This window comes from Pan paniscus, chromosome 10 (genome assembly GCF_029289425.2).
Source record: "Pan paniscus chromosome 10, NHGRI_mPanPan1-v2.0_pri, whole genome shotgun sequence".
NCBI classification, from domain to species: domain Eukaryota; kingdom Metazoa; phylum Chordata; class Mammalia; order Primates; family Hominidae; genus Pan; species Pan paniscus.
The window spans coordinates 90,940,339-90,952,746 of record NC_073259.2 but is presented as its reverse complement, the minus strand read 5'-3'; the positions used below and the strand labels follow the sequence as shown (position 1 = coordinate 90,952,746).

The 12,408-nt window shown below is 35.8% G+C and overlaps 1 protein-coding gene across 4 annotated transcripts in view; it reads right to left on the bottom strand.

Annotated features, from left to right (window-relative positions):
- Positions 1 to 12,408, bottom strand: part of TMTC2 (transmembrane O-mannosyltransferase targeting cadherins 2) — a 446,884-nt gene that overhangs the window by 232,813 nt on the left and 201,663 nt on the right. For all 4 annotated transcript variants that reach the window (XM_003811646.5, XM_034936298.3, XM_055095955.2 and 1 more), the window contains one exon: positions 6,178 to 7,006. In XM_003811646.5, coding sequence (XP_003811694.3) covers positions 6,178 to 7,006 — 829 coding nt within the window. The remainder of the gene's footprint in view (positions 1 to 6,177; positions 7,007 to 12,408) is intronic.

The following is a 12,408-nucleotide window of genomic DNA, read 5'->3' as shown; positions in this document are numbered from 1 at the left end:
GAAGACCAAAAACAAGGCCACCAGAGGAATGTGACATCTCTGGCACCCATGGCTATAGCAAAATACAGTCCAACTCCTAACCAGATTTACATAAAATCTCACAATAAAGCCTGTTCACCTCATTTCTTATTACCCAATACATCATGTCTGAGTCTTAAGAAAAAAGTACAAGACATGCTAAAAGGCAAGAAATACAAGCTGGGAGGTGAGGCGAGAGTCTTTTACTAATATTACAGATAAGGCCTGTAATCCCAGCACTTTGGGAGGCCAAGGCGGGTGGATCACGAGGTCAGGAGTTTGAGACCAGCCTGGTCAACATAGTGAAACCCGTCTCTACTAAAAATACAAAAATTAGCTGGGCATGGTGGCGCATGCCTGTAGTCCTAGCTACTTGGGAGGCTGAGGCCGGTGAATTGCTTGAACCCAGAAGTCGGAGGTTGTGGTGAGCCAAGATCGCACCACTGCACTCCAGCCTGGGCAACAGAGCGAGACTCTGTCTCAAAAAAAAAAAAAAAAAAAAACATATATATATATATATTCCTCTCTCTATATATATTCCAGATATATATATATTCCTATATATATTCCAGATATATATATTCCTATATATATATTCCAGATATATATATTCCAGACATATATATTCCTATATATATATTCCAGACATATATATGTTCCTATATATCCATATTCCAGACATATATATGTTCCTATATATCCATATTCCAGACATATATATGTTCCTATATATCCATATTCCAGACATATATATGTTCCTATATATCCATATTCAGATATATATATGTTCCTATATATCCATATTTCAGACATATATATGTTCCTATATATCCATATTCCAGATATATATATGTTCCTATATATCCATATTCCAGATATATATATGTTCCTATATATCCATATTCCAGATATATATATGTTCCTATATATCCATATTCCAGATATATATATGTTCCTATATATCCATATTCCAGATATATATATGTTCCCATATATCCATATTCCAGATATATATGTTCCCATATATCCATATTCCAGACATATATATGTTCCCATATATCCATATTCCAGACATATATATGTTCCTATATCCATATTCCAGACATATATATGTTCCTATATATATATATATTCCAGACATATATATGTTCCTATATATATATATTCCAGACATATATATGTTCCAGATATATATATATTCCGGGATATATATATGTTCCAGATATATATATATTCCGGGATATATATATGTTCCAGATATATATATATTCCGGGATATATATATGTTCCAGATATATATATATATTCCGGGATATATATATATTCCGGGATAGATATATGTTCCAGATATATATATATATTCCGGGATAGATATATGTTCCAGATATATATATATATTCCGGGATAGATATACGTTCCAGATATATATATATATTCCGGGATAGGTATACGTTCCAGATATATATATATATTCCGGGATAGATATACGTTCCAGATATATATATATATTCCGGGATAGATATACGTTCCAGATATATATATATATTCCGGGATAGATATACGTTCCAGATATATATATATATATTCCGGGATAGATATACGTTCCAGATATATATATATATTCCGGGATAGATATACGTTCCAGATATATATATATATTCCGGGATAGATATACGTTCCAGATATATATATATATTCCGGGATAGATATACGTTCCAGATATATATATATATATTCCGGGATAGATATACGTTCCACATATATATATATATTCCGGGATAGATATACGTTCCAGATATATATATATATTCCGGGATAGATATATGTTCCAGATATATATATATATTCCGGGATAGATATATGTTCCAGATATATATATATATTCCGGGATATATATATGTTCCAGATATATATATATATTCCGGGATATATATATGTTCCAGATATATATATATATATTCCGGGATATATATATGTTCCAGATATATATATATACCGGAATATATTCATATTCCAGATATATATATGTTCCTATATATCCATATTCCAGATATATATATATATTCCTATATATATATTCCTATATATATATTCCAGATATATATATATTCATATATATATATATTCCAGATATATATACATTCCTATATATATATTCCAGATATATATACATTCCTATATATATATATTCCAGATATATGTATATATTCCTCTATATATATATTCCAGATATATATATATCTTCCTCTCTATATATATATTCCAGATATATATATATTCTTCTATATATATATTCCATATATATACATATTCCTCTATATATATATTCCAGATATATATATTCCTCTATATATATTCCAGATATATATATATTCCTCTATATATATTCCAGATATATATATATTCCTCTATATATATTCCAGATATATATATATTCCTCTATATATATTCCAGATATATATATATTCCTCTATATATATTCCAGATATATATATATTCCTCTATATATATTCCAGATATATATATATTCCTCTATATATATTCCAGATATATATATATTCCTATATATATATTCCAGATATATATATATTCCTATATATATATTCCAGATATATATTCCTATATATATATTCCATATATATATATTCCTATATATATATTCCATATATATATATTCCTATATATATATTCCAGATATATATATTCCCATATATATATTCCAGATATATATATTCCCATATATATATTCCAGATATATATATTCCTATATATATATTCCAGATATATATATTCCTATATATATATTCCAGATATATATATATTCCTATATATATATTCCAGATATATATATATTCCTATATATATATTCCAGATATATATATATTCCTATATATATATTCCAGATATATATATATTCCTATATATATATTCCAGATATATATATATTCCTATATATATATTCAAGATATATATATATTCCTATATATATATTCCAGATAAAAGATGGTGGTCACCCAGGCCATGATGCCAACAGTGATGGTGATAAAAAGTGGCCAAGCTCTGGAGGTATTTTTACAAACAGAGCAGAGAGGATCTGCTGATGGAATGGATGTCAGCTATGAAGGGAAAAGAGGAGGTCAGCTATGAAGGGAAAAGAGGAGGCAGGGATGACTTCAGAATTCTCGGCCAGAGCTGCTGGGGAAATGGAGATTCCATCAACTGAGATGGTAAAGCCTGCAAGTAAAGCAGTTGACTGGGCCATGAGTGGGGTGGGGTGTTTCAGGAATTCAGTGTTTGATGTCTGAAAGAACTTGTCATGGTAGTGGTCAGCTGTACATTTATTTAGCTAATAATATTTTGGAGTGCCTAAATTCTGCAGCACTTCCTAAGTATTAGGATGGACACCTGAAAATGTTGGAAACCAAGGAAATGTTTAATAATTGTTTTACTTAGTGAATGGAAAAATAAAGAAATGATCAAACATTCTAACTATGTACCAAAATATCTTATTTAGAATCATAACTGTCAGCAAAAATACCAGCTAATGCTGGAAAATACCTAAGCGTTACAAATCATTTTCACTTATTCTGACTGACTGCTGCTTATACCCTAGCATCTGAGTATTTGCCCTCTCCTTTTTGCAGTGTAATAAAATTTGGCTGGGTACTTGGCTTCCCAGAATAAAGATAACATTTCCCAGCCTTCCTTGTAGGTAGGTGTGCCCAGTGGTCTGTGAACAAGCATGGTGTGTGCAATTTCTGCAATATGCTCTAAGATTGGGTACACCCACCATTTGCCCTTTCTCCCTCTCTTCCTGTCAGCTGAAGTGCTGATGTGATAATGAGCCATCTTGGACCATAAGGACAGGGTGACACCACTGAGATGGCAAGGGAATAAAAGAGAAAGAGCTTGGATTCTGAAAACCCATGGCGCCATCTTATCAGCTCTGTGTTTGCACATACTTAGATTGTTACATGAAAGAATAAAGCTTCTATCTTACTTAAGCCACTTTTGTCTTGGCTTTTTGTAACAGCAGCTTAGCCTGAAACTTAATAAATTTAATAAACCCTCAGAACAACACTGTGATGCAAATAATATGCCAAGAATTTTTTTCAATTCCCTATATGTTTTAAACAGCAGGAAAATAAATTGGCAACATAGCCTTATTCCATATCCTTACATCTACCAGTGCAGAAAAACTAGCTGATAAGTATTCTGCAAAAACTAATTGTAACAATTTTTGCAAGATTTGGGTCCAGGCATTCAATAAACTGTGAAGTACTCGCCACCTAGGAAAAGTCACATAGTAATTAATGATTTTTCACAGAGAATTGAGAAGTTACATGCTATGCAGTAGCTCAACTTTAATGCTTCAACTTCCCATTAAAATCCCTGCAATTTATTAAACAGTGTTAAGTACCAGCAATTAGTTCCTTAAAGAAATGTGTAGTTGCTCACTGAATTCTTGACTTAATTTGTGCCCATCAGACAAGCATGCCAACGTAGCTTTTGGAGTATCTAGGTCTTTATATATATATACACCTATTAGCAGGCCATTTTCATATTCTGGAACAGTTTTACACCTTCTTTTAATCCTGATATAGAATTGTGTTGGAAAGAGTAGAAAAAATGCCAGTTCAAATGCTATATCAGCAAACATAATTTAGAGAATAAAAATAGGCCAGGTGTGGTGGCTCACACCTGTAATCCTAGCACTTTAGGAGGCGGAGGCAGGCAGATCACCTAAGGTCGGGAGTTGAGACCGGCCTGGCTAACATGGTGAAACCCCATCTCTACTAAAAATACAAAAATTAGCCAGGTGTGGTGGTGGGCACCTGTAATCTCAGTGCCTCTGGAGTCTGGAGCAGGAGAATCGCTTGAACCCAGGAGGTGGAGGTTGCAGTAAGTCGAGATCATGCCATTGCACTCCAGCCTGGGCGACAGAGCAAGACCCGGTCTCAAAAAAGAATAAAAATGGCTTATGAAGAACAAGACTCTTTAGTACTATTTACTATGATATATTTCTGCACTAAAAACTTACATCTATTTTTATGTAATTGTCCTCTAGCTTCCAATACATTTAATTGCCTAAACTAGGGTCATCCATTGTCATAGCTTTTGACTTTTTTATTTTAAAGGAAACTACTTTCTACTCTATCGATTCTGAGATCTGCTCAAGTAATTTTCTAAATCAAAAGCAATCATGAATGGTATAATCAAAACTCTCATTATGTAGTGAGAAGTGTGTTTTTCTAAGTGACTTAAGAACTCAAGTAAAAACTTGCTAACTGCTTGGCAACACTCAGATAATTCAGCCTCTGCACAGCCAAAGGTGACTCATACCTGAATGTGTACACACTGACATCTAGAGACATACTTTCAGGATTCAGAGGCAGTGAAATCTCCAAATCTTTTAAAGGTTTCAGTGAAAGCCTTGTATTTCCTCAGGCGATGCTTGGAAAATAGAAGAGCTGAAGTATACTTCAGTGGGATAGCCTAACTTTTATTATATGATAAAAGAGTGTCCCTATCAGTATTTTAAAATGTGGGCCGGGCGCGGTGGCTCACGCCTGTAATCCCAGCACTTTGGGAGGCCGAGGCGGGCGGATCACGAGGTCAGGAGATCGAGACCATCCTGGCTAACACGGTGAAACCCCGTCTCTACTAAAAATACAAAAAAATTAGCCGGGCGTGGTAGCGGGCGCCTGTAGTCCCAGCTACTCGGGAGGCTGAGGCAGGAGAATGGCGTGAACCCGGGAGGCGGAGCTTGCAGTGAGCCGAGATCGCGCCACTGCACTCCAGCCTGGGCGACAGAGCGAGACTCCGTCTCAAAAAAAAAAAAAAAAATGTGAAAACCAAGCTCTTTTCTAAATTCTTGGAATAGTCAATATTGTTTACACAACAGGAGCTCTAATTCTTCTGGACAAACATAGTCAGAAACACAGAAAAATATTTTCTTATTCCAAGTAAGGAATATTGGATATGTCTCTAAATTGGTTATATGGCATATCTCTTTAAAAAAATAAAAAGAATGAAAGATACAGGTACTGCATAAAAGGACCTCTTCCTCCTTAATACTGTGTTTTAAAACAAGAAGCAAAGATATAAAGAGGCTGAAAGTGTAAACTATCCAGACAAAAGCATAAAATAAAAGATTACCTTTAGCTGGGTTTACTTTTATCCCTGATCTATACAGCATTTCCTCATTCTGCCAGTCTCCATTCCTGATCGCAGTCTTGAGTCCATAAAAAACAATTAGTGTAGCTGTAGCATAAAAAATGAAGCTCTTGAGGAACCGCTTTTGGACTTTGACATAAAGGGCTCTAGCACCCACTGTAATCAGTAGGCAGAAGCCCATACTAGGAATATATAATACTCGCTCTGCAATTACAAAGCCGACATAGAAAAACAGGTTCGTGGCAGGAACAAAGGGTATGATTAACAAAGATAAAGACAGAACAACAATGTTCTCCGTAGAAGGAAGCTGGGTTCTCTGTGATACATCGTTTTTAATGCCATTTTCTACTTTGGATGCAAAGCTGGACTTAGTCTCTGAGTTCTGGTACTCCACATCTGAAAGGCAGCTATGTCCATTTGCATTCTGCTTGCCATTTGTGACAGTTTTCCCATTGCATTCTCTGTCTACGCTCGGGCTCTTCAAACCATAGTAGGCAAGGAGAAGGAGTCCAGTATAGAAGGCCACAGTGTGTAGGTTTCTCCAGTCACAAACTGTTTTGAGCAGAGGCACAGCATCCATTGACCAATCAAAACTGAGGGTATCTGGACATAGCAACAGCCAGAGATTCTTGGTTGGCAAGTAGAAGAAGGTGAGCGTGCGGGTGAGGAGGCTGTCCGAATCAGCAGCGGGGTTGTCCGAGTTGGAAAAGCTTGGTGGTTTGTTTCCCATCCAGTATAACCGGGCACCCAAAAGGGAGGAACCCCAGAAAATTAACAAACTAATGCTGAGGAAAAGCGACAAGTTCTTCCTCTGAAACCAAAAGAGAGAAGGGAAAAATTAAGATTATTATCAGTACAACATGGGAACACTTAACGCTTAGAGATAAAATACATTTTTAAATGGACCGTTAAAAACACAGCATGATGTCTCCAAAACATGACTTCATGTCCATCACCTTTCAAGCACTCCTAGAGAAATTTTAATCTCCAAAAAAACCTGAATTTGAAATCGTAGTTTGTATATATTTTTTGATTATCTTTTCTTATTTTTTTCTCTCTAAAATACCAATAATCATAGCTTCAATTTCATGACCTCTACAAAGTAGGTTCAATATATTTATTTCCCTCCCAGAATTCATGTCGCGTCACAAGGGGACCACAATGTACAGTACTTAGCACTCTGCATAAGATAAAGGCACCTAATAACTGTTGTCTTTCATTTTATCGTAGTTTAGATTTTGAAGAAAAACAAAAAGTAGTCATGTCAAAAAACATGTGGTATGGCAGGACTCTTGTGCTTGTCTCTAAGGGAGTAGAGGCATGCAGCTATGTCTAAGCCAGTCCCCATTTCATTGTCTTAAAGAGTTCCGTCCTTGCAGAATTTATAAACCAGGCTTTTATCTGCTGCCCCATATTGTCACTGATATCAGTGACATCTGACACTCAAAAACACTCCTCATGAATCCCAAATTTTTCATGTTGATGACAGCTTTTAAAAATAAAATTACTTTAGGTCGGGCACAGTGGCTCACCCCTGTAATCCCAGAACTTTGGGAGGCTGAGGTGGGTGGATCATTTGAGACCAGGAGTTTGAAACCAGTCTGGCAAACGTGGTGAAACCCCATCTCCCCATCTCTACTAAAAAAAAAAAAAAAAAAAAAAAAAAAATTGCCAGGCATGGTGGTGTGCACCTGTAGTCCCAGCTACTCAGGAGGCTGAGGCAGGACCATAGCTTGAACCTAGGAGAAACACGTTGCAGTGAGCTGAGATTGCACCACTGCACTCCAGCCTGGGCAACAGAGTGAGACTCCGACTCAAATAAAAAATAAAATAAAATTACTTCTTTAATAATGAACTAACTTATTTCAAGAGAATGACAAAAAATTGTGAGGAGGGTCAAAGGACATCATGTTAAGGCTAATTTTCTGGCAAAGTCCTTCTCCCCCAGCAAGAAACTTAGGTGACATCTAAAAATCTAAGTCGTAAAGAGGCAGAGCGGGAAGGGTTAAAATGGGCACCATATCCCAACCTTAATGGTTCAATGGTAAAGCCATTCTTTACAGCAAACATCCTGGCGTTGTATAGAATTGTCTTACTCAATGACATTCAGAAGGGGGTTTAAGAATCTTACAAAGGATACACCAAATATTTAATTTTAAAAACAACCCACAAAGAGCAATATACCTTAAGCATATACAACTTCTATGAAAACAATGTCTATGTATTGTATACAACTGCCACACTGGACTCTGCTCCTCAGACTCCTCCTCCACACCAACCCTGATTGCTGGAAGCCACAGAACTAATTATGAATGCTCTTTTCCACTCTACCTTCAACCTAATGATCCTCAACAAGTTTCATGATTTGAAACGTCCTTAATGTACACTAATGACTGTACCTTCACCCTCCCTCACCTCCAGAGGCAATTATTCAGTTGCCTACTGGGCATATTCACTTAGATACCTCAAATTCTAAATACCCAAAATAGAACTCCTGACTTCATACTTCCCCAACGGAAATAAAACAGTTCCTCCTCCAATCATCGTCACCATCAGGAAATAGTAACAGTACGTAACCAGTTTCTTCTTCATAGCCTCTTTCCTTCCCTCCACATTCCACTCATTATCAAGTCTTCACAACTTTCATGTCCAAATATATCCTGAATCTGTCCTTTTTCTCTCCATCTCCTCTGTCATCACTAGTCCCAAGTGCCAACACTGGGATTCCTACAATAATCTCCTCCTAACTGGTGACCCTGTCCTTCTTAACACAACTTATTTTATTCCCTAATTTTAAACTCAGATCTTACTTTTAAGATCTTAGAAGTTTTTATATCTCTAACAAAACAAAAAGTTTGTAATTCATTTAGGGTTCCCTTCTCACTTTTTGGTGATATGTCCATTTTTACATTTCAAAAGTATGAAAGTTTTTTTTTAATCTAAAAGGGGGTGATTCTGAGTATAAAATAAGAGAAGCAAAAGAATAGGTGGTTAGAAGTTAAACATGTAAAATAAGGAAAATGAGAAACAGCAACCAGATGGAAATCAGACAATTTTAAGAGGTGGAATTATTCATTAATATCAGATACAGTAGTGCCAAATTCACAGCATTAACTTGTTTTAAAAACATCCTTGTCAAATGTTGGATTAAGATTAATTCACATAATGCTGTATGGAATTTTTAATAGTAGAAGGAGAAATATCACATTCTGCCTCACCAATCTTTTTCTTTTCTTTTCTTTTCTTTTCTTTTTTTTTTTTTTTTTTTTTTTTGAGATAGAGTCTTGCTCTGTCGCCAGGCTGAAGTGCAGTGGCATGATCTCGGCTCACTGTAACCTCTACCTCCCGGGTTCAAGCAATCCTCCTGCCTCAGCTTTGCAAGTAGCTGGGACTACAGGCACGTGCCACCATGCCCAGCTAATTTTTCGTATTTTTAGTAGAGACGGGGTTGCACCATGTTGGCCAGGATGGTCTTGATCTCTTGACCTCGTGATCCACCTGCCTCAGCCTCCGAAAGTGCTGGGATTACAGGCGTGAGCCACCGTGACTGGCCCACCAATCTAACTTTTAAACTGCCGAAATACTTCAAAGCCTCATTATCATCTAAGAATAACTTTTGCAAACCATTCCATTGTTCCGCTGAAATTCTACCCAGCAATAATAATTCTAAAATTTCTTGATTTTAGAAAGAAAAATACCACAAAACCATGCTTAAGAGCTTGTAATAACATGATCGGATCAATCACATAATTGAGTACTCTTAGATTATACAAGTGAGAAACACCATTTGGCAACGATAAAGGAGACAAGATATCATGGATAAAGAAGACTGATCTTGAAAGACAACTGAATTCTGAATTTGTACCAAAAGCCCATTTTTAAAATGTGCCTAAGAACATTCTATTACAATATCTTGTGGTGGAAGTGATCGGGGATGTAGAGAGGAAGAGAGAAAGCATTACGAAAACAGCTGTAATCAGGCAAGAAGAGAAGCCAAGGGACAGGAGAGCCACACGAAGGAGGAAACATGGTCAGATTTCTTTGCTAGTCATTAAACTCCAGAAGCAGTTACCCTTAACAATGATGTAATTCTATTTTATTTCTAAAGACAGAAACGTCATAACAAGGCAAAACTACTTTATTCTTTAATTTTTCATAGACGTATCTCTAATAATTTGTTATATCTTAATAATTATCGAAATAAAATTGAGATTCCAGATGTGGTCATATTATTGCATTTATTATGCTAAAAAGAAAATTTAAATACAATGGACTATAAAGATATGAATAATGAAAACTATTGAATGTTAAATATTATATGTCTAAGTACTGAGAAAATGAAAATGACATAAAAACAAGAAAACATAAGGAATACAATGCTAACAAACATTAATTTATGTATCACTTCACATTTAAAGTATCTTCATATATAATCCCTCATTTGAACAACTGACAGTCACTAAGATCAAAAGATACTACGGTTCTGAAGTGAAATGCTTTCACATACTTATTCTAACTTAATGGTGAGTTCTGTAAGGACGAAATTAATGACTCACTCTTTCTATTTATTTATTTTTAAGACAGGGTCTTGCTCTCTCACCCAGGCTGGAGTGCAGTGGTACAATCATGGCTTACTGCAGCCTCAACTTCTTGGGCTCAAGCAATCCTCCCACCTCAGCCTCTGGAATAGCTGAGACCACAGGTGTGTGCGTGTGTATTTTTTTGAAGATGGTGTTTTGCCATGTTACCCAGGCTGGTGAGTGACACTCTTAAAGGGAAACTAAACCAACAGGTAAAGCTGATTTTAAAATGTTTAAAGTAGAAGAGTTTCTAAAGTGTTGTGATTTGCTATGGCTTTTAAAGTATCGGCCAAAACACACGTTCACCTATGTAACAAACCTGTACATCCTGCACATGTACCCAGGAACTTAAAATAAAAATAAAAATTAAAAAAAGTATAAGCCAAAGTATGAAACTGCAATTTTCAAGTGTCTCTGATGCTTTCTCATAAAATTTTATTAAAAATTATCAACTAGGCTGGGCGTGGTGGCTCACACCTGTAATCCCAGCAATTTCGGAGGCTGAGGCGGGCGGGTCACCTGAGGTCAGGAGCTCTGGACCAGCCTGACCAACATGGAGAAACCCCGTCTCTACTAAAAATACAAAATTAGCCAGGAGTGGTGGCGCATGCCTGTAATCCCAGCTACTCAGAAGGCTGAGGCAGCAGAATCACTTGAACCCAGGAGGCGGAGGTTGCAGTGAGCCGAGGCCCCGTCATTGCACTCCAGCCTGGGCAACAAGAGCCAAACTTCATCTCAAAAAAAATCAACTATATAAATGAGCTTCTGATAAAAAAACAAATATCTCTTCAAATCCAATTTTTAATAAAACATCTCAACTGTTCTTGTGGAGATGGCCTTAAAACAAGATAAAAGAAAGCATGGAAATGGTTTTCATTTCTAATTTAGTCCCTATGCTATGGTTTATGGATTAAATCAAATTAGCAAATTTTTACTGAGCTACTACTAGGAGTAGGAGTCAGGTGACCCTACAATTTACCTTAGCATTTCTGTATCCGCAGTTTGGTGTAACAAACTGACCTAACACTTGTATTTCTCAGATGCAAGTACAGATAAGGCATGAATCTCCTTGCAAGCTAAAACTAGCAAAAATTCATATAAAGAAAATAAGACTTCAAAGTGTGGGATATTTAAACATTAGTTAAGTGCAATCTTTGATAGGGAGCATTAGAAAAGGATTGAAATTTAGTAGCTAAAACAATTAGTTCATTCAACTTATCATTAAGGTTGCAGGCACTCTTCTATACGCTGGATATGAACTTCTCATAAAAAAAAGAGAGACCCTGTGTGTTCTTGGAGCTTCACACATTCTACTACTCTGTCCAGAAAACCACTTTGAGAGAAGAGTCATAATGGCTTAAAGGATAGTTTTCAAACTTAAAGGTCCATCATTATCAATTATGAGCTTTTAGAAAAACTAATGCCCCAGTCCAAGTAAAATCTCATAGGTGATTCTAATGCAGCCAAAGTTGAGGGTCACTGCATATTTGTACAACTCTAATTCTTAGTACTGATATTAAAAATGTTGTTGGACTCTTGTTTTGCAAAGTTTTAAGGTATATTTGCCTCACTGTAAACAAGCAAACCATAACAAAACATAAATAATTATCCTTCTCAGGCTCTGGGACAAATT